Genomic DNA, 19,602 nt, shown 5'->3' with positions numbered 1-19,602 from the left:
CCCCGTGACGTCGTCGGCCGGGTCCGGGCTGGGTGTGTGGGAGGCACGGGTAGTGCGCGGCGCAGAAGGCGGGCGGCGGCAGTCATGGCATCCCGGCGGGCTCTGCATTTCGTTTTCAAAGTGGGAAACCGCTTCGAGACAGCGCGTTTCTATCGCGAGGTCCTGGGGATGAAGGTGCAGGCCGCGGGCTGGAGGGGGCGGCTGAGGCGGCGGCGAGTGGCGGGTGGGTGGAGGGGTGGCTTGCAGCTGCGCCGGGAGAGGGGGTGACCCGACTCGGGCCCAGGGGCTTCGCTGTGGGCGCTGCAAGGGTGTCCAACTTCGCTCGGGCTGTGTGATTTCGGGTTAAAATGGGTTAAGGCTGACACTCGTGAACTGCTGGTTACGGGCCCATGAGCATCGTAGTTCGTGCGCAAATATTTGTCAAGATACTGCCAGCGAGGAACTTGCAGTCTAGTGGGAAAGAAGTAGAGAGAATGCACTCTTGGGGGGAGCAGTAGCTCGGGCTCTCCCTGATTGGAGCCTTCCCGTATCAGAATGTTCAAGTTCTGCTCCTAACGGGGCTAATTTGGGGGGGATCGCAGTGGAATACGCAGTCTGCAAGTCCTTTCACCAGCGCAGCTGGAAAAGTGAGAGCAGAACACAGTTTGTAACGCTGGTCCTGAGGGCAGCCTCCTGCCAGCCCTGGGCAGGGGTCCTGCCACTCTCCTTTAGCTGGAAAGCGAAGGTGGACGTTACCAGAGAGTGCTTGATAAGCTGGCATAGGGGCCACCCTCAGGACCGCTGTAGAGGAGCAGGAGTGCTTGTGGAAGTAGGGGCCACGCAGACGAGGAGGGCTGCTAGAAGGATTCTGTGACTCCACCGGTCATTTTTTCCCCTACCTGCTGTGTTGGGGAGTTCAAGGTTAGGCTTTAGCAATGCCGCTGTAGGTGAGACTCACATTTGCCCTCAGCTAGAACTCCTGGCCTGGGTCAGGTTGGGGTGGACATTGGCACTTTACCTAGTCAAGACGCTTCTAGAAAGCAGAGTTGGATAAGTGGCAGCAGAAAGCCACAGGGCTCTTTATTGGATTTCCTCCTCGAGCCCAGAGTGATGGCAAGGATTTTATGGGACAGATGTTTAGGATTTAACGCATGTATGTGTTATGGACTGTTTAAAAAAATAGGACACCCTTTCCAACTTGTGTGATTAGGAAATGGTCAGGTGGGCCTCTACAAAGAGATGAGAGGGGGAGCAGTTGCGTAGCCTGTGGGTTAAGACACCCTCTTTGCACATCGGAGTGCCAGGGTGTCATTACCAGCTTCCCGCCAGGGCAGCCCCTGGGATGCAGCAGTGATGGCTGAAGCAGCTGGGTTTCTGCGAGCTATGTAGGAGCCCTTGATTGAGCTCCTGGCTCTGGCCCCAGCCCTGTAAGGAGTGGACCTGTAGGCGGAAGATTCTCTCTCTGTCTTTGAAAAGAATAATAACTTATTTTAAAGGTTGATAAATTTGTGGAATTTTTTTTTTAATTTGGTTTTTTTTTTTTTAATTATTATTTTCTTATTGGAAAGGCGGATATACAGAGAGGAGGAGAGACAGAGAGGAAGATCTTCCGTCCGATGATTCAATTCCCAAGTGAGCGCAACAGCCGATGCTATGCCGATCCAAAGCCAGGAGCCTCTTCCAGGTCTCCCACACAGGTGCAGGGTCCCAAAGCTTTGGGCTGTCCTCGACTGCTTTCCCGGGCCACAGGCAGGGAGCTGGAAGGGAAGCGGGGCTGCCGGGATTAGAACTGGCGCCCATATGGGATCCCGGGCGTGCAAGGCGAGGACCTTTAACCACTTGCGCCACCGTGCCGGGCCCTAAATTTGTGGAATTTATGTATTCGAAAGGCAGAAGGACAGAGAGTGAGGGAAGGGAGAGAAGGATCTTCTGTGTGCTAGGTCATTCCCCAGATGCCTCGGCCAGGACTAAGCCAGGAGCCAGGAGGTCCATCACAGTCTTCCACATGGGTGGCACTGCCTCCCCAGGTGTCTTAATAGAAAACAAACTTGAAAGCAGCGTCACCAAGATCCAGACCAGCACTTTGCTAGGACATGCCTGCCTGCACCACCACGTCAACCTCACATTCTTTTCTTTCTTTTTTTGATGAAAGGGAGGAGTTACACTAGGAATATTGAGAAGGTGATGCAAGCAGAGGGTGTGTTTGGGCCACCCTGGCAACGTCTGTGCCTTCAGTGAGGGCTGCGATGAGGGAGCTGTATCAGGGCGAGGTTGGATCTGCCCCTGATAGCATCTCCAAGGCTGCGCTCAGGAACTTGGACTTCAGGCGGCAGGGAGGAGGGAGCTTGCTCAACAACCTCGAACAGAGCGAGGATGTATCAAGAACTGTGCTTCAGAGACAGTCATAGAAGGACCTCAGTAAGAGTCCTCCAGACAAGGGTTGGGAGTCTGACCCACAGCAGCAGCCATGGTCAGCACTGAGAACTGAAGCTAGGATGTCAGGTGCGTGCTATGTGGGTGAAGTTCTGTGTCGGGTGCTGTGACTGGCTCTCTGCTGTCACGGTGCCCCAGAGACCAAGGTTCCACTCTTGAGCAGCACACACTTGCAGTGACAGTGTGAGGCTGGGCCACACTTGCCTGCCGTGCAGCCCAGTGCTGCTCTCCAGCCTCAGGTGCTTACACAACCTGCTGGGGCAGCCTGGCCTTGTGTATCCCAGGGTCTGTGCTGATGGGAAGCCGTAGGCAGGAATCAAACCCAGGCACTCTGATGTAAAATGGGACGCACCTAGGCTAAACAACCCAGGAAAAGCATGAAGCCCCTTTCCCTGTCTTTCCTTCTCACTTTTCCTTCTTGGATAAATAAAGCCTGCAAGTGTAATGAGTGCATTTTGACCTTTTAGTTTGAGCTGCCAGCTGCCTCACTAGTAGCACTTCATCCCTTGTTCTCACTCCCTTGCCAGGTGCTGCGGCATGAGGAATTTGAAGAAGGCTGCAAAGCTTCCTGTAATGGGTATGTGTTGGGATTCAATGAATCTGAGTGAGACGCCAAAGTGAGTGAGATGATTTTATTGTCTAGTCCAAGGGGCAACCTCTTGGCATAAGCAAGAAGCGCCCCAAGTGAAATAACCGTGGGGTTTTTAGAGTAAAAAAATCAAAAAGCTACGTTGACACTGAGCAAGTACATGATTAGGGGCTAGCAGTGACACAAAACAGAAAGCATGCGACAGGAATTTACAGCGTATAGATTGGGGGTCCTGATCATATCACTTCAACGCAGACAGTAATTAAACAGCATGCCTCGAAGGGAGCTGTCTTTCCCACAAATCCAGTCTCCTGCCTGCCTCCTGGTGTCTCAGGAAGCAGGAGCTTTGCTCATAACTGGATGCAAGGGTCTCTTTGGAGATTCCAGACTTCCAGGAGAACAGTCACCTTTACGATTAACCCTTTCAGGTATGTCCCCTGTGTGTTACAATCACCTCCAGGCTTGAGTTCCCCAGGAAGCATGGGCAGGTTCTCCCAAGTGAGTGAAGGACAGTGGTGTAAACTCAACAGGTAACAGATTAGCAAAGCCACTCCACAGCCACCGGTCCCTACTGTTTCTGCACAGCCCCACACAATGTGTTGGACAAACCAAGCAGTCTGCTGGCGCTCTGAATACAGCTGGGGATCCTAGCCAGTAGAGCGATCTGGAGTTAGGGTTAGATCCCCACAGGTCAAGGGCTGAGTCCCGTCAGACTGCCCCTAATGTACACGCCAGTCATAAACCCAAGCCCCTGGGATTCCTGATTGACCGGTCTGAACCAAAGGCTCCCAGATCCCCTCCTCGGGTGTGGTCATTCGCTGAAATGGCTCACAGAAAATGAAGGAATACTGTACCGCATTTATTGGTTTGTGAAAAAGGATACAACTCGGGAGCCGCCAGACAGCAGAGAGGCATACAACAAGGCTGGTGGAGGCAGTATAAAGGTGCTGGGCACACCCCTCCCCGCCCCATCCTGGGTCAGCAGCCCAGAAACTCAGGAGTTGATATAGAGCAGGCGGGAGCCAGTGCCTGCACCCTACTTGCTGAAAGTGCCTGAGGCTGCTGTTTGCAGTTCTCTGCCCAGTTGGTCTTCCCAGTCCTGAGTTGTCCTAGCGACTCAGTCCAGCTCCTGTTCCTTGGGAGAAACTCAGATGTTCTGTAAGGGCCCTGACTAACAAAGGACACTCCTGTCCCTCAGGGAACTGCCAAGATGTTTGAAGCTCTGTGACAGGAGTCAGGGACAGAGAGGAAATATATTTTACATCATACTATAAACAAAAGCATGCTCTAAATGAGCAATGAGGAGTCCAGGAGCCAGGGCGAGTTGGGCAATTCCAAGTTCTGTTGGGAATTACAAACTTATCGATTGATACACCAGGAAATAAGCTAAAGTCAAGCTAGAAAACTAGGGGTTTCTGTTCTCCCCTTTGAGGTAGATAATGTTTCCCACAGGCAAGTACCAGGCAGGTGATCTTTAGCGCTTGCAGGTGCTCAGTCTGTAGGCCCTTAGCAGACCCCCTCTGAAACATGTTCCCTGTTCTTCCTGGGGCGAGGCTGAGGGAAATTTTACTGGTGGTCATTTGGTTCATTTTCTTTGACCCCTCTAGGCCTTATGATGGGAAATGGAGTAAAACTATGGTGGGATTTGGAGCCGAGGATGATCATTTTGTTGCCGAGCTGACTTACAATTATGGCATTGGCCACTACAAGCTTGGCAATGACTTCATGGTAAATATTTTGTTCCAACTACTTTTTGGCGGAGGCAGATGGCTGGTTTTAATATTAAATCAGGGAGGGGGGGAGGTGTGTGCCAGTGAGAAAGTGATGGCGTGAGCGCAGATTTGTAGAACTGTGGAGTTTTCCATGTTGATCCCTGAGGGAAGCAGGCCTGGTAGGTTCAGAAAAATGCAGGAAGCCTGAATGGCCAAAATAGAGTGGCCAGGAAAGTGGTGGGAGATGGACGGCCATGATTAGTCATCCGTGAAAGAAGTAAAAAACCCATGGGGGTTTTTGAGCAGAGAAAAAAGCAAAGTCTGTTTTCTTGAGAATAAACCGGAGGCTGTGCTTTGTTTTGTTTTGTTTATTTAATTTTTAAGCATTATTTTATTTAAAAGATGGAATGAAGCAGATCTTTTAAAAAAAATTTTTTTTTAATTTGAAAGGCAGAGCTAAACAGAGAGAGGGATAATGAGAAAGAGATCCTCCACCCACTTGTTTATTCTGAAAATGGTGGCAATGGCCCCGGCTGGACCAGGCGGAAGCTAAGAGCCTGGAGTTTGATCTGGGTTTCCTGTGTGCAACACTTGGGTCATCTTCCACCACTTTCCCTGGCACATTAGCAGGGAGCTGTGCCAGACCAAAGCCAGGAGCCTGAGATTCTGTCCGAGTCTCCTACATGGGCCTCGCCCACTCAGGCCATCTGCTGCTTCCCAGGTGCATTAGCAGGGAGCTGGGATGGAAGTGGGGCATTCAGGACTCAAACGAGTGTTCCCAAATGAGATGTCAGCATTACAGACACTGGCCTAATGTGCTGCACCACAACACCAGCCCTGTAAAATGTATTCCAACCACAGAATGGATGATGGATGGGCCAGGCTGAGAGAGTCTGTTAAAGTAATCCGGGCTAGAAATGACTCTGTTCTTGTCAGAAGGCCTAAGTGTACATTATTGGGTACTTTGATTAAAGTGTGCTTTGAGAGTTTAAAATTTTTGACTTAGAAAAATAAATATAAAAACAAGCAGTTAGCTAGCTGGTAGATCAAAGAAAGAACAAGATTTCTCTGGATCAGGCTTTAAAGAGGTTGTATATGGGGTTAGATGGGCATCTGGATGCCTGTCTCGTAGCTGATGGAGGACTTAGGCTCTGTGGGAGAAAGCACCCAGGACCCACTGTGCAGTCCTAGGAAGACACACTGGTGAGGCCAAGGAAAGCGCGGTGGTCTGCCCAAGGGCAGCAGGGTTTGGGCTTGTTGGAGAAGAGATCTGCTGTGATTATGTACTTGCATGGCCTTGTTTTTGCTAGGGTATCACAGTGGCTTCTAGCCAGGCCATCAGCAAGGCCAGGGAGCTGGAGTGGCCGCTCACGGAAGTCACAGAAGGTGTTTTTGAAACCGAGGCCCCAGGAGGATATAAATTCTACCTGCAGAAACACAATGGGCCTCAGTCAGGTAATTATCTCTGCATAAATGCAAGCTTCTGTCTAAAGACGTCTAGTGGAGGGAGAGAGGGTGCGAGCTTGCGTGCTCGTGTGGAATCTTTGGTGACATGACAGGCTTTTCCCAAGTGAATGCTTTCACTGTTGTTCGAAATGATATCCCCTTGGACCTGCAGAGCGCTGGGGCAGGCATTTGAGCCAGTGGATGACAGGGTGTATTCTGTATTGGAGTCCTGGGTTCAGCTCTGACTCCAATTGCTTATGCTGATGTGCACCCTGGTAGGCAGTGATAACTGCCGAAGTACTTGGGTCCCTCCATCCAGGTGGGGGACCTAGATGGAGTTCGCAGCTTTCAGTTTTGGCCAGGCTAACTGCTGCATTCCTAACTGCTGCTGGCATTTGTAGAGTGGACCAGTAGATTGAGCAGCTCAACAGTGGTGTTGAGTGCCCAGTTTCTGTTCTGTCTGCTCCACCTGGCACCATTCCCTCCGTGGTGGAAGTAGGGCTGCCAGTAGTGACTGGAATGCGTGTTCCCACACTCAACAGCTGGTGGGGGAAGAGGCAGGTCCTTTGTGGCTTTTTTTTTTTGGTTAAAATTTGTTTATTTTGAGTTACTGAGAGAGAGGGACCTGCTTGGGTGAGGTCTGACAGCCACGGGGGCCTTCCAGGTCCTGAAAATTGACATTTTTAAAATTGTTGATGCATTCTGCAGGTTATTGCTCAGAAATGCAGGAATTTGCATTTATATTATTGTGTGATGGTGATTTTGGGGGGATCTTAGAATATACATTAGCAAAGCGAGCAGTTTTCTGACTTTTTAACTATTTGCCTCTTAGATAGCAAAGTACTATGTTTACTCTCCAGTTTCTTGGATTAGCTAGGAGCTTGTATGTTTTTCCTACCTTCGTCATCCATTCTGATCCCTTCCTCGGTGGGATACTGTCTTGTACATTTTGCTTGTTTTTTTTTTTTTTCTCTGATGTTCATCTTTTTTTCCCATTAATGTCTGAAAGTGACCATATTAAGGATTTTGTTACAAAAAGTAACTGTTACAGATTTATTTTCTTATTTTGTTTAATTTTTATTCTAATTCTCTTCTTTTGGTTGTTTCTGAGTTTTCTGTTTGGTTTAATTAGCCTGATAGAGCCTAACAGCTTTTTCCTTCTGGCTTTTTTTTTTCTCTTGGTGGTATCAAGAGTAAAGAAAACTCTTTCTCTACCTCCAAGTTGTAGAAATAATTATCTGTATCTAGTATTTTCATAGTTTTTCTTTCTTTTTTTTTTCTTAAGATTTATTTATTTGGGGTACAGTGGCACAGTAGTTTAAGCTGCCATCTGCAGCACTGGCATCCCATTTGGACACCAGTTCAACTCCTATTACACTTCTCTGCCAACTCCCTGCTTATGTGTCCTGGGAAAGCAGTGCAAGATGGGTAGACCAAGTTAGAGGAAGAGACAGGGCAAAAGCCAGGAGGTATGAGGAGGTTCCTCCAGGTCTCCTATGTGGGTACAAAGACCTAAGGCCTGGATCATCTTCCCCTATTTCCCAGGCGAATTAACAAGCAGCTGGATTGGAAGTGAAGCAGCCAGGACTCAAATAGGCGCCCACATGGGATGCTTGCAACTCTGGCAATGGATTTACATACTGTACCACATCAGCCCTGATTTTGTGCTTTAAGCTGCATCCTTTGACCTGTCAGGAATGTGTGTTTTTTTTTTTTTAAGATTTATTTTCTTTTCATTACAAAGTCAGATATACAGAGAGGAGGAGAGAGAGAGGAAGATCTTCCGTCCGATGATTCACTCCCCAAGTGAGCACAACGGCCGGTGCTGTGCCAATCCAAAGGAAGGCGTCAGGAACCTCCTCCAGGTCTCCCACACGAGTGCAGGGTCCCAAGACCTTGGGCCGTCCTCCACTGCTTTCCCAGGCCACAGGCAGGGAGCTGGATAGGAAGTGGAGCTGCCGGGATTAGAACCGGCACCCATATGGGATCCTGGCGCATTCAAGGCAAGGACGTTAGCTGCTAGGCCATGGCGCCGGGCCCGGGAATGTGTTTTGCCATTTAGTTCAAACGTGCTGTTTTTTCCTGCCAAATGATAAGCTGGTTGTTTTAGTGCCTTTTGCATAATGATTCCTTTCTTCCCAACTCTCACTATAAACTGCCTTTTGATTTTTGCTTGGGCCCATTTGCCCTCCTACTCTGGTGTCCTACACTGACTGTGTAAACCTGCCTTGTTCTTACCCTGCAGATTCTGTAGTGAAAGTAACTCTAGCTGTGTCTAACCTTCAGAAGTCCTTGAACTACTGGTCTAGTCTCCTGGGAATGAAAATTTATGAAAAGGATGAAGCGAAGCAAAGGGCCTTGCTGGGCTATGCAGATAACCAGGTAAGCAACCTTAAAGAGAAATGACAAACGTGTTACTTTGAACTTGGCTTGTAAATGAGGTGAACCTGAAGATTGCTTCTATAGTTTCTTCACAGTGATTATCAATATTTATACAGATAAACAGAAACAAGAAAAGGAAAACTGGTGATAACCTCCCCAGTCAGAGTCTGCCTCTGTTTACGCTTGGAAGATAATCCTTTCAGAGCTACCGGTGTGTAGTCAGAAGAGATGCAGACAGGATTTAACGTATGATTGATTTATTTAGTTTTCAATAATTCGAGCGGGAGCGTTTAGCTTCTGGTCCTCTCACTGAATTCCTGCCGTGACCAGGGCTGGGCCGGGCTGGGCGCCAGGAAGTCGATCCATTCTTCCCAGACGGGTGGCAGAAACCCAGTTACTTGAGCCATCACCTGCTGTTTCCCAGAGTCCACATTATCGGGAAGCTGGAGTCATTAGTGGAGGCGGGTGACAGAGCCAGGCACTCCTCTCAGACATGTGCATCTCAGCTACTGGGCCAAATGTCTGCCCGTGTCTGTTCTTTGTCTAGATAACTTAGCACTGGAGTATGATTTTGTCCTTGTACTTTGCTCCCACAGTTCTCCTAGGAACGATTTTACAAACGAACTTGCACATACACACATACACACACACAGGCACACGTACAAGGTTATCTGTTGCACCATTGTTTGAAACAGTGAAAGACAAGAACCCCAGTGTCTTGTGGCTTACAGGAATGTCTTACTAATTTATTGTCCAGTCTTAGAGGAAGCTGTGAAAAAAACTGGGGCTTCTTTATGTATCAATAACATTAAGTAGAAAAGCATGGAACAGAGTAGGTTGTGAATTGTGCTAGCGTTTGTATTCCACTAAAAAGACGCATGTATGCGCTGGGTGTCCAGGTACACAGGACCTGGCATCTACAGCAGGGGAGGGGAGAGGCTTGGCTTCACTGTATCCCTTTAGTGCTGACTGAAGTTGTTGTCATGTGTACGTACAACCTGTTTCAAAGTCACCCCACTCTCTTTTCAGTGTAAGCTGGAGCTGCAGGGCATCAAGGGTGCAGTTGATCATGCAGCAGCTTTTGGAAGAATTGCCTTTTCTTGCCCCAAAAGCGAGGTAATGTTTGGCAGCACGTCTTGGGTTTCAACTCTGTGACTGGCTCCTTCAACCCTGCGTGCAGCTGGGCCCTTCTTTGTTCTCACTGTAATGGAGGCTGTCGTGTCAAGTTGATTCGAGCATCTCTGGTAGTGGTAGTGTATGGAGACCCTGGATGTGACCTCTTGCTCCCATTGCCTTGTGTTGGTCCCCCAGTTACCTGAATTAGAAGAGCTGATGAAACGCGAGAAGCAGACGATCCTGACTCCCCTGGTGAGCCTGGACACTCCCGGGAAAGCCACAGTGCACGTGGTCATCCTGGCTGACCCTGTGAGTAATTCTCAGAAACATGACACCTGTGCCAGGGCTTTCACTGAGATGTCTCTCTGACAAATCTCTTTCCTCTTCTTTGATGCAGGATGGACATGAAATTTGTTTTGTTGGGGATGAAGCCTTTCGAGAACTTTCTAAGGTGGATCCTAAGGGAAGCAAGTTGTTGGATGAGGTGAGTCTCATTGCTTGGTTTGTGTTACTGTAGCGGCTTCTGCAGGGGCAGCACTGAATGTAGAGATTCTTTTGTTATCAGGGCCTGTGTCTTCATTGCTGCTTCCATGTCCTGTTGTCTGGACTCGGGGAGTGTGGCTTCCCACTGCCTCAGGGGACCGCTGCTCCTGTCCCTGTCACTGTTCTGCTCGCTGAATGGAAATGCCTGGTTACCAAGCCTTCCTTCGCTCCTTCAGTCACCCCTTCCCCATCCTACCACATTCCTCTTTCCCCTCCTAGTGAGTTATTCTTATCAGCACAGCAAGGAGCTTTTTACTGATCCTCTCTCCTTTTTCCAGATTTCTTTTTTTTTTTTAATGAATAATCTTTTTTTTTTTGGAAAGTCAGAGACAGAGACTAGGAGAGACAGAGAGAAAGATCTGTCCACTGATTCACTCCCCAAGTGGCTACAACAGCCAGAGCTAAGCTGATCTGAAGCCAGAAGCCTCTGGCCTTCCATATGGGTGTAGTGTCCCAAGGCCTTAGGCCGTCCTCGACTGCTTCCCCAGGCCACAAGCAGGGAGCTGGATGGCAAGCGGGGCCGCTGGGACAAGAGCCGGCACTATGTGGGATCCTGGCGTGTTCAAGGTGAGGACTTTAGCCGTTAGGCTACCGCGCCAGGTCCTCTCCAGATTTCTTCATAGCTAGATTTGCTTATTTGAAATGCAAAGACAGAGCTCCCATTCGCTGACTCACAGCCCAAATGCCTGCAACATCTGGGGCGGAAGCGGACTGAAGCCAACGGTCTGGAACAACTACATGGATGGCAGGAATCCAGCTGCCTCCCAGGGTGCACATTAGCAGGAATTTGAAGTTGGGAGCAGAGCTGGGACTCGAAACCCAGCACCCTGATGTGGCATTTTTGCTATTCTGCCTAACGCATGCCCAGATGTCTTTTATTGCTTTTGTTAATTAAAACAAACAAACAAAGATTTACTTATTAGGGTTCAGCACAATGGCTAAATCCTCACCTTGCAAGCACCAGAATCCCATATGGGCACCAGGTGGTGTCCTGAATGTTCTGCTTCCCATCCAGCTCCCTGCTTGTGGCCTGGGAAAGCAGTAGAGGATGTCACAAAGCCTTGGGATCCTGCATCTGCGTGGGAGACTTAGGAAGGCTCCTGGCTCCTGGCTTTGAATTGGCTCAGCTCTGGCCATTGCAGTTATCTGGGGAGTGAACCAGTGGACAGAATATCTGTCTCTCTTCCTCTCTGTAAATCTGATCTGCCTTTCTAATAAAATAAAAAATCTTTTTAAAAATAATTTGGAAAAAAGGTTTACTTATTTATTTGACAGGTAGAGCTCCAGAGGAAGAGATAGAGATCTTCTATGCTCTGATTCATTTATGCCCTAAATGACCACAGCAGTCAGAGCTGGTCTGATCTGAAGCTGAGACCCAGAAGCTTTTTCCAAATCTCCAACTTGGGTGCAGGGTTCCAAGGCCTTGACCCATCTCCCATTGCTTTCCCAGGTGCATTGGTTAACAGGGAGCTGAATGGGAAGTGGAGCAGCCAGGACTAGAACTGGCACCCCTACGGGATAACAGCTTTACCCCTACGCCATAGCACCAGGCCCCAGGTGGCTTTTTTAAACTATGTGTCTACACCATTTCTACTTCTCGTCTTCCATTTGCACATCTGTATTCTACGTTGTCTTTCATCACTCAGTGAAGTGCTCGAGCTCACTCATCGCCGACTGCCATCTTGTCAAATCCAGCAGCAACTATCATGTTATAAACAGCATTCCAGGCAGTCATTTTTTAATCCCAGCTCCTGGTACAGGGTGGGGGGCGTCTGGCCTTACCAAGGCAACCCGCAGGTAGGACTGGAAATTCAATAAATCTATAGCAGTCTAACTAAGTTGATAATTATGCTGATAAATCAAGTTGATAATTAAGTTGATAAATAAGCCTAATTAAGTTTATAGTTTTGTGTGGCCTACAAATGATGTTATAAATATCTTAATGGCCCTTGGCAGTAAAGCGGTTCCCCACCCCTGTACCTAGCAAATACTAGGTGTGTAATAGATAATCTGCCTTCTGTTTAATGATTCAAGGAATGAATCAGAACTGTCCCAGTTTTATCACTTAATAGCTACGTGACTGACTTTAAGCAGGTAAACTCTAAACTTCAGCCTCTTTATCTAAAACTTTGAGACAGTAAGAGTGTCCACCCTGTGGGATTATTGTGTAGTTTATATAGAAAGCTTGCCAAACTGCTGATGTAATAGCAGGCATCGATTAGTGTTAATTAAAACAGGAAATGTGTAGAACATATACATACATAAACATAATGTTATCGCGAAGGGAAGCGGAGTCTGAGCAGTCAGTCAGTCGGCAGATCTGCTCTCTTGCCCTTCTACACCAATGACCAGCTTCTGCTTGCCCTGAGCTCCCCTCATCCCTGTCTGCTTCCCTGCGGCATCAGGCTCCCCGTCCGTCCCCTGCTGGCCCCAGAGCAGCTTGTCCCCGCAGTCCCACCTTGCCTCTGAGTCTACATTCTTCTCCGAAGAGAGGATACCTACCACTCGGGCGACCTCTACTCAGAACTCCCCCGTCAGCTGTTCTCTGTCCAGCTCCTCTCTCCCTCCTAACCCATCTGTGGCCCCAGAAAAGTGTCTGTCGCTGATGAGGAGGCATTTTTCCGTGTTTTGTCCTGTCAGTCCTGCCCAACACAGTGTACACCATGGCTTCAAGGCAGAAAGTTCTCTTGTGCCCATTTCCAGATAGTTCGCACCCTAAGCCCCAGAGGCAGCTGCTGCTCTCTTTCCGTCACTACAGATTAGTTTTGGTTGCTCTTGGACTTCATACAAATAGTCATTCTGTAGGTACTTTTGTGTCTGGTTCCAGCAAACATTTTTGAGATTTTTCCATGTAACTGCATATTTTATAGTTTGTTCTTTTTTTATTATTGAGTGTCCTTTAACTTTGTAAACATAACAGTTTATCCATTCTTCTGAGGTTGGACACAGGTTGTTTCCATATTTTTCTCTATTATAAGGCAGGCAGCTGTGACTATTTTTGTCTGATCTTGTAGATGTCTTTCTTGTCTCTTACATGAATGTAAATAAACTTACAATATCACACTTAAATATCATCCTAGAGTAAACGTGTAGATATTTCTCCTGGGTACAAACCTAGGAGTAGAATTGCTTTTTCCTTATAAGACATTGCCAAACAGCACAAGGAGCTGCTGAAGGTGCTGGCAGGGCAGGTCCTGCTGCTAGATGTCTGAGGCCATCTCTTATGTACCACCCTGTGGCCATTGTGGCTGAGTAGGTACTGCTGGGTGACTGAGAGTGGTTGCAGTTTCCACAGAAACAAGTGAGGGAACCTGGCTTTTCTCCACAAACAAACAAACGTTAGCCCCTCCTGTGGGGCCACTGCCAGTTCCAGGCCCACAGCTGTGTTGTACTGCCCACTAGACCAAGCAAGGACAGCTTGACCTGGAGCAGGTGAAGGTTCCCAGTGGAATCCTGCTTCCCTAAGATAAGAAAACAGATGGTGGGTCTGGAGGCGTCTGAAGCCTGTGGGAAAGTTTGCCTACCTGGGCCAACAGCCATGAGCTGTTCTGACCACTCAGCTCTCAATGATGAATGCATTCTCACTGTGTCTTTGCTGTCTTTTCTGGAATGCCCCTTATTTGAGTTCATTTTTTCAAGGCCCTTTCAGATCTAGTTTTTTTTTGTTGTTTCTTTGTTTTTGTTTTGTGTTTTTAAAGATTTGTTTTGTACCAGAAAGGCAGATTAGCAGAGAGGAGGTGAGGAGTCTTCCATATGCTGGTCCACTCCCCAGATGGCCACAGCAGCTGGAGCTGAGCCAATTCAAAGCGAGGAGCCTCTTGTGAGCCATCCTCCGATACTTTCCCAGGCCACAAGCAGTAGCTGGAAGGGAAGTGGAGCCGTTGGGACATGTACTAGCACCCATATGGGATGCCAGCACTTGAAAGTGCAGGATCAGCCTGTTCACCCAAGACGCTGGCCCCGGATCTAGTTTTTTGTTTTTTTTTTTTTTTTTTAAGTGATTAGTATTTCAGTATTTGCCTTGCCAGTTTTGTTTGTTTTTTCAGATATATTTAATTTTTTTTGGAACTCAGATTTTTATCAAGAGAAGAGAAAGATCTTCCATCTGTTGGTTCACTTCTCAAGTGGCCACAATGGCCAGAGCTGAGCCAATCCAAAGCCAGAAGCTTCTTCCAGGTCTCCCATGTGGGTACAGGGTCCCAAGGCTTTGGACCATTCCTCTACTGTTTTCTAGACCACAAGCAGGGAGCTGGAAGGGAAATGGAGCAGCCAAGATATGAACCAGTGCATGCAAGGCAAGGACTTTAGCTCCTAGGTTTCTGTGCCAGGCCCAAATTTTTGTTTTTTTCCAAGATTTATTTTTATTGGAAAGGCAGATTTACAGAGAGAAGGAGATACAGAGAGAAAGATATCTCTGCTGGTTCATTTCCCAGGTAGCTGCAACAGCTGAAGCTGAGCTTATCCAAAGTCAGGAGCTTCTTCCTGGTCTCCCATGCAAGTATAGAGTCCCAAATATGGGGATCATCCTCCACTGCTTTTCCAGGCCACAGGCAGGGAGCTGTATGGGAAGTGGAGCTCCTGCAACACGTACTGGCACTCATATGGGTGCTTCAAAGTGGAGGATCAGCTTGTTCAGCCATGGTGCTGGCCCCAGGTCTGGTTTTCTTGTGATTATAGTTTCCAGTCTGTGCCTTGCCAATTTTCTTACTGCAGTGTTATGAAGAGCACGGACCTACTTTGGTTTGGTTAAGTGCAGTTAAGTGAGTCCACACCTGTGTCATACGCAGTGAACTTCTAGAATTACCTGGTAACTGGTGAACATTTCAGACCCAGCCTGTCTTTTAAAGTACCGCTGATTCATTCTGCTTCTACTATCCAGGCGGTTCTTTATGAAGCATCTCTTAGAATGACAAGTTTGTATGTGCCTTGTACACGTTTTGTCATCTCTGCCACACTGAGCCAGGCTGGTAAGCATCCCTCTTGCAGAAGAGGAGCCTGAGGCTCGGCGAGAGTCAGCCATTTACTGGGCAGCTATCTCTATTTCACAGGCAAAACTTTCGCGCCACTTGTCGTCTTTCCTGAATACCCTGCTCCCTGCCCTGGACAGCAGCCTCTGGCTGATACTCCAGTTGTCCCAGCTAGACTCCTCCAAACCAGTTTTGTTGTTGTGAGCATTTGAGATGTTCTTAACAATGATTTTAGATTTATTAGAACCACTTTTGACTGTTGCTTTCCTCACCCCTCAAGTCCTTTGTGAATCACCAAAGCTGTGCATTCTGTCTCGGCCATGTCTTACTAAGGCCTTCATCATCATCATCATCTGTAATACTACAAAAGCCTCCTGCTCCCTCCTCTTCATTCCCCGTTCCTGCTGCTAGCAGTTATTTCCTAACACAGAAATAGAGGAGCTGTTGGAAGTGCGTCATCTTCCGCCGGTCAAGGTCGCAGATACGTTCCAAGCTCGCTAGCAGAGCATGAGGTAGCCGGTCTTCCCTGCCCTGAGCTCTCCACCCATCTGTTTCAGTTCTCTGAGTTGTTTGCATGAACCCAGGATACATTGTCTTGCCTCTACCTGAAGGGTTTCTTTCTTTTCGTCCCTCTTCTTCAACTTACCACCCCAAACTCAGGATTTCTTGGGTCCCCAACACCAGGTAGCTGCTCTCTCTCCCCTCATTTTTCATGCCTCTTAAAGGACAGAACCTTATGTACATTTGTGAGATTTTTTTCTTCTTAAGCATATTCTTGATTTTTAAATGTTTAAGTATCATCAAAATAATAAATCACAGTATGCTCTCCAAGTCCTGCTGACCAAGCCAGCCACATTCAGCTTTGCTATTTATCAGTCTAAAAAGAGGGAAAAACTGGGGCCTGGAGCGGTAGCCTAGCGGCTGGAGTCCCCATCTTGCATACTCAGAGATCCCATATGGGCGCCAGTTCTAATCCTGGTGGCCCCACTTCCCAGCCAACTCCCTGCTTGTGGCCTGGGAAAGCAGTCGAGGACGGCCCAAAGCCTTGGGACCCTGCACCCGTGTGGGAGACCTGGAAGAAGCTCCTGGCTCTTGGCTTTGGATCGGCTCTGCTCCAGCCATTGTGGCAGCTTAGGGAGTGAATCATCGGATAGAAGATCTTCCTCTCTCTCTCTCCTCCTCTCTGTATATCTGACTTTCCAATAAAAATAAATCTTTTTTTTTTTTAAAAAAAGAGGGAAAAACTGAAGACCGATGCTGTTGCTTAACTGATTAATACTCCACTTTGTGGTGCCAGCATCCCATATAGGTGCCAGTTTTTGTCTGGAAGTAGCTGCTCCACTTCCTATCCAGCCCTTTGCTTATGGCCTGGGAAAGCAGAGCAGGATGGTCCATAGCCTTGTAATCCTGAGCCTACATAAGGGAACCAGAAGAGGCTCATGGCTCTGGGTCTGCTCAGCTTCAGCCATTGTTGCCATCTATGGAGTAAACCAGTGAATGAAATATTTTCTAGAGTGAGTTAGCAGGTAGATTTTTCTCTGTCCTTCTCTCTGTAGATCTGCTTTTGCGATAAATAAATCTCAAAAAAAAAAAAAAAAAGAGAGAGAGAAACTATAGTTAGGTGAAGATACAGATAGAAATAAATTCCCTGCTTTTCAGGCGCAGCCATCATCTTATGACTCCCTGCAGGGAAGCTGAGTGTTTCCTTACTGTTGCCAGTCAGATGCTCCTTTGCCTTTAGTCCGATCTCAGTTCATACATGTCTCTGCAGATGCCTTTAACACCCCCTTGTTTCCATATCCGAATCCTCGGCTGTTCCCTGCGCCCCTCCAAGCCTTAGACCATGTTGCCACTGCCCTGCCACCCCTCCCGACTCCAGTGCAGCACCAAACTCCAAGTGAAAGCCATTGCTTTTGTGAAGATACTCTGATGCTTGCCTTTTGACTGAATAAGTGAATGTCTTATCGGACAGCTAAAAGGACTCTCAGAAACAGAACCTTGAATGTAGAGGCTCAAAGCTCGCCAAATGGAAGCAGCATCCGTGAATTCTCACTGGGCTTTTGCAAAGAGGTGCAAGCAGAGCAGGTGGTGCTACATCCTCGAGTGACGCACTCTGCAGGTTTGGGTCTTACCAGACAGGGTCTCGGGAACTCTAATGAGTCTTGAGTCAGTCAGATGCTAAGTGACAGTACTCTGCTCTGCTCGTAACCTGGCCTGCCCAATCCCTGCTGTGGCAGGCCTGGGCTCTACAGGGAAAGTGCCTGGTCTTCTGTGTGTCTCTCCCCGCCCCGTTACCCACACCACCCCCTTGTCCTGGCTGCGCTAGATCCATGAGTGTGGAGAGCACAGTGAAGATAGCGAGGATCATGTCTCTGGCTTTTCAGTCCTAGAGTAAGCATGTGTTCTGTTTGTTTCTGTAGGCCATGGCAGCAGATAAAAGTGATGAGTGGTTTGCTAATCATAAGAGACCAAAGGCTTCGGGTTAGTGGAAGACTTCGTGCAGAGCAAGTACTGTGGTTCTTGGCCAGCACCCATGAGGCATCGTGCAGGCAAGGGGTCCCAGGTGATGAACAAGGCTGTATTATAATCTTTCAGAGCTGTCGCATATTTTAGAAATGAAACCCAATCCTCACGCAGGCCCAGAGAAGCTCTTCACTGGAATGGCATGTTTGTACGAGTGTTCAAGGTGTGGCAAGGATCTTCCAGCCTGGGACAGTCCCATGCCACTCTGACTGGGCAGGGAGGTGGTTTTGAGGTGCTGGGGGTTGTGTGGGTCTTCAGAGCATGACCATAAGCTCTTCCTGATCTTGCCCTGACAGATACTGATATTTAAGATTTTTGTTTTGGAGAAGCTTTGTTCCTTGCGTAAGAGTTGGTTGACACCCCATCTCACGTGCTCTGACAGTCTGAGTTGCTACAGAATGCAAGAGGGATTTTCACGTGTTGGTCTGCTCCATGCCTGGCTCTCTATAGGATTTTTTTTAATCCTCCCAAGATAGAACACCATGTTAGACTTTTTAAAATTTCTTAAATGATTTCCTCAGCTTTCAGAAAAAGAGTGTCTTTTTTTTTTTCTACTTAGTTTTGTGCTTTAAACAGGATTTTTAAAAAATTAGTTTTAATTACTGGAACAAAACCCAAAAGTCACTAGAAACTGAATTGTATTGGGTGTATTATTTTATTATTTTAAAAAATAAACTTCTGCAATCAAGCTGCTGTCCACTAGTCTCTGAGTCTTGTGCTAGAAAGTGCTATCCAGGTTCAGACTGCAGAGACTAAACTGGGGAGATGGAAAGGATGGATGACACAGCAGTCTGGACCAAGTGAGCCCTATAGCTCGGCTCCTGCTGCTCACCCTGGGCGGGAGGTTTGTTTGCTTCTCTGCCTCCCAGCCTCCCAGCCTCCTTCCCAGGGAGCACTACCACACTTTCCATTCCACACAAATTCCTCTTTGTAGGAAGCAGTCCTAAATTTCACAGTAAACTTGGCTCAGTTTACCCCTCCCCTGTGATACGGGTTTGTCTTTTTGTCTATACATGGGAAGTTAGTAACACAAACTTCATGTAATCAGATAAGGTTCTGTGCCTGAACTATGTTAATTTGCCAGTGTTCTTTGGATTATTAATTCTTGTTGTTTGTCTCTAATAATATTGTGAAAATACTTCCTCTGTTTCAGGCTACTGTAGTGTGGCTTTCTAAATTTATAAGTTTAAGTAATAAATTACTAACACATGTGTCTATCTTCTACTTTAATATATCAAAAAGTGTTTTTCTTCAGTGTGCAACGATGCATGATTGAAAGTAATGCTGTTTATGCACTTGGGACGTTTTGGCTTTCTGATGGGCCTCTAGGTGAAACGCACAGGTGTAGGGTGGCCATGCTGCAGGAGCTCCCCTGTATTTGTAAGATTTATTTTATGTGAAGGAGAGAGAGAGGCAGGGAGGGAGGTACAAAGGGAGAGAAAGAGAAATCGATCTTCCAGATGCTGATTCACTCCCCAAATAGTCACAGTCACCAGAGCCATGCCGACGAGGAGCCATGAGCTCCTGCCAGGTCTCCCATGTGGGTGCCGGGTCCAAGGACTTGGCAGCCCTTTGCTGCTTTCCCAGGCCATCAGCAGGGAGCTGGATGGAGAAGTGAAGCAGCCAGGTCACGATGCTGGCCCCTTTCTTAGTTTTCACCTCCAGGAGATGTGACTTTCTCAGGCACCTGGAGAATACCACCTAGCTGGTCCTTCGTGTCAGATCCCAGACACGAAAGACCAGCAGCTCAGGTCAGGCACTCCTGCACTTGCATGGATTAAGGGATGCGCTGTGTTCTGACAACCAATCCCCATACACAAACATATTCATGTTACCCCACACACACCTCTTCCTAAAAACCAGGGGCAACTACAAATTGTCCGAGAAAATTATGGTTGCTGGGCACAGTGTG

At 47.8% G+C, this 19,602-nt stretch overlaps 1 protein-coding gene across 7 annotated transcripts; it reads left to right on the top strand.

The window, feature by feature from the left end:
- Positions 1-52: 52 nt before the first annotated feature.
- GLOD4 (glyoxalase domain containing 4) lies at positions 53-18,920 on the top strand. Of its 7 annotated transcripts, none has more exons than XM_041001133.1 (9): positions 53-174; positions 2,940-2,989; positions 4,609-4,729; positions 6,024-6,168; positions 8,405-8,541; positions 9,571-9,657; positions 9,892-9,966; positions 10,055-10,141; positions 17,588-18,920. In XM_041001133.1, exons 1-9 carry the CDS (start codon positions 85-87, stop codon positions 17,651-17,653), a joined length of 858 nt encoding a protein of 285 aa, XP_040857067.1. In that variant the 5' UTR covers positions 53-84; the 3' UTR covers positions 17,654-18,920. The 7 variants fall into 7 exon arrangements, with proteins under 7 accessions (XP_040857067.1, XP_040857069.1, XP_040857068.1 ...); XM_041001135.1 differs by having other exon boundaries at positions 9,853-9,909; XM_041001134.1 differs by having other exon boundaries at positions 9,853-9,966; positions 10,109-10,141.
- The last annotated feature ends 682 nt before the right edge of the window (positions 18,921-19,602 follow it).

The sequence above is a fragment of the Ochotona curzoniae genome, unplaced genomic scaffold, assembly GCF_017591425.1.
Source record: "Ochotona curzoniae isolate NIBS_2020 unplaced genomic scaffold, NIBS_Ocur_1.0 scaffold_2453, whole genome shotgun sequence".
Classification (NCBI taxonomy): Eukaryota; Metazoa; Chordata; class Mammalia; order Lagomorpha; family Ochotonidae; genus Ochotona; species Ochotona curzoniae.
This window is presented reverse-complemented; position numbering and strand designations above follow the sequence as displayed.

Excerpts from the sequence above, each read along its gene's own strand:
- GLOD4 (XM_041001132.1), top strand. The coding sequence starts at position 85 with ATGGCATCCCGGCGGGCTCTGCATTTCGTTTTCAAAGTGGGAAACCGC. Across the intron at positions 175-2,939 it reads GCGAGGTCCTGGGGATGAAG|GTGCTGCGGCATGAGGAATT; the intron begins GTGCAGGCCGCG and ends CTCCCTTGCCAG. Across the intron at positions 9,658-9,852 it reads TTTCTTGCCCCAAAAGCGAG|TTACCTGAATTAGAAGAGCT; the intron begins GTAATGTTTGGC and ends TTGGTCCCCCAG.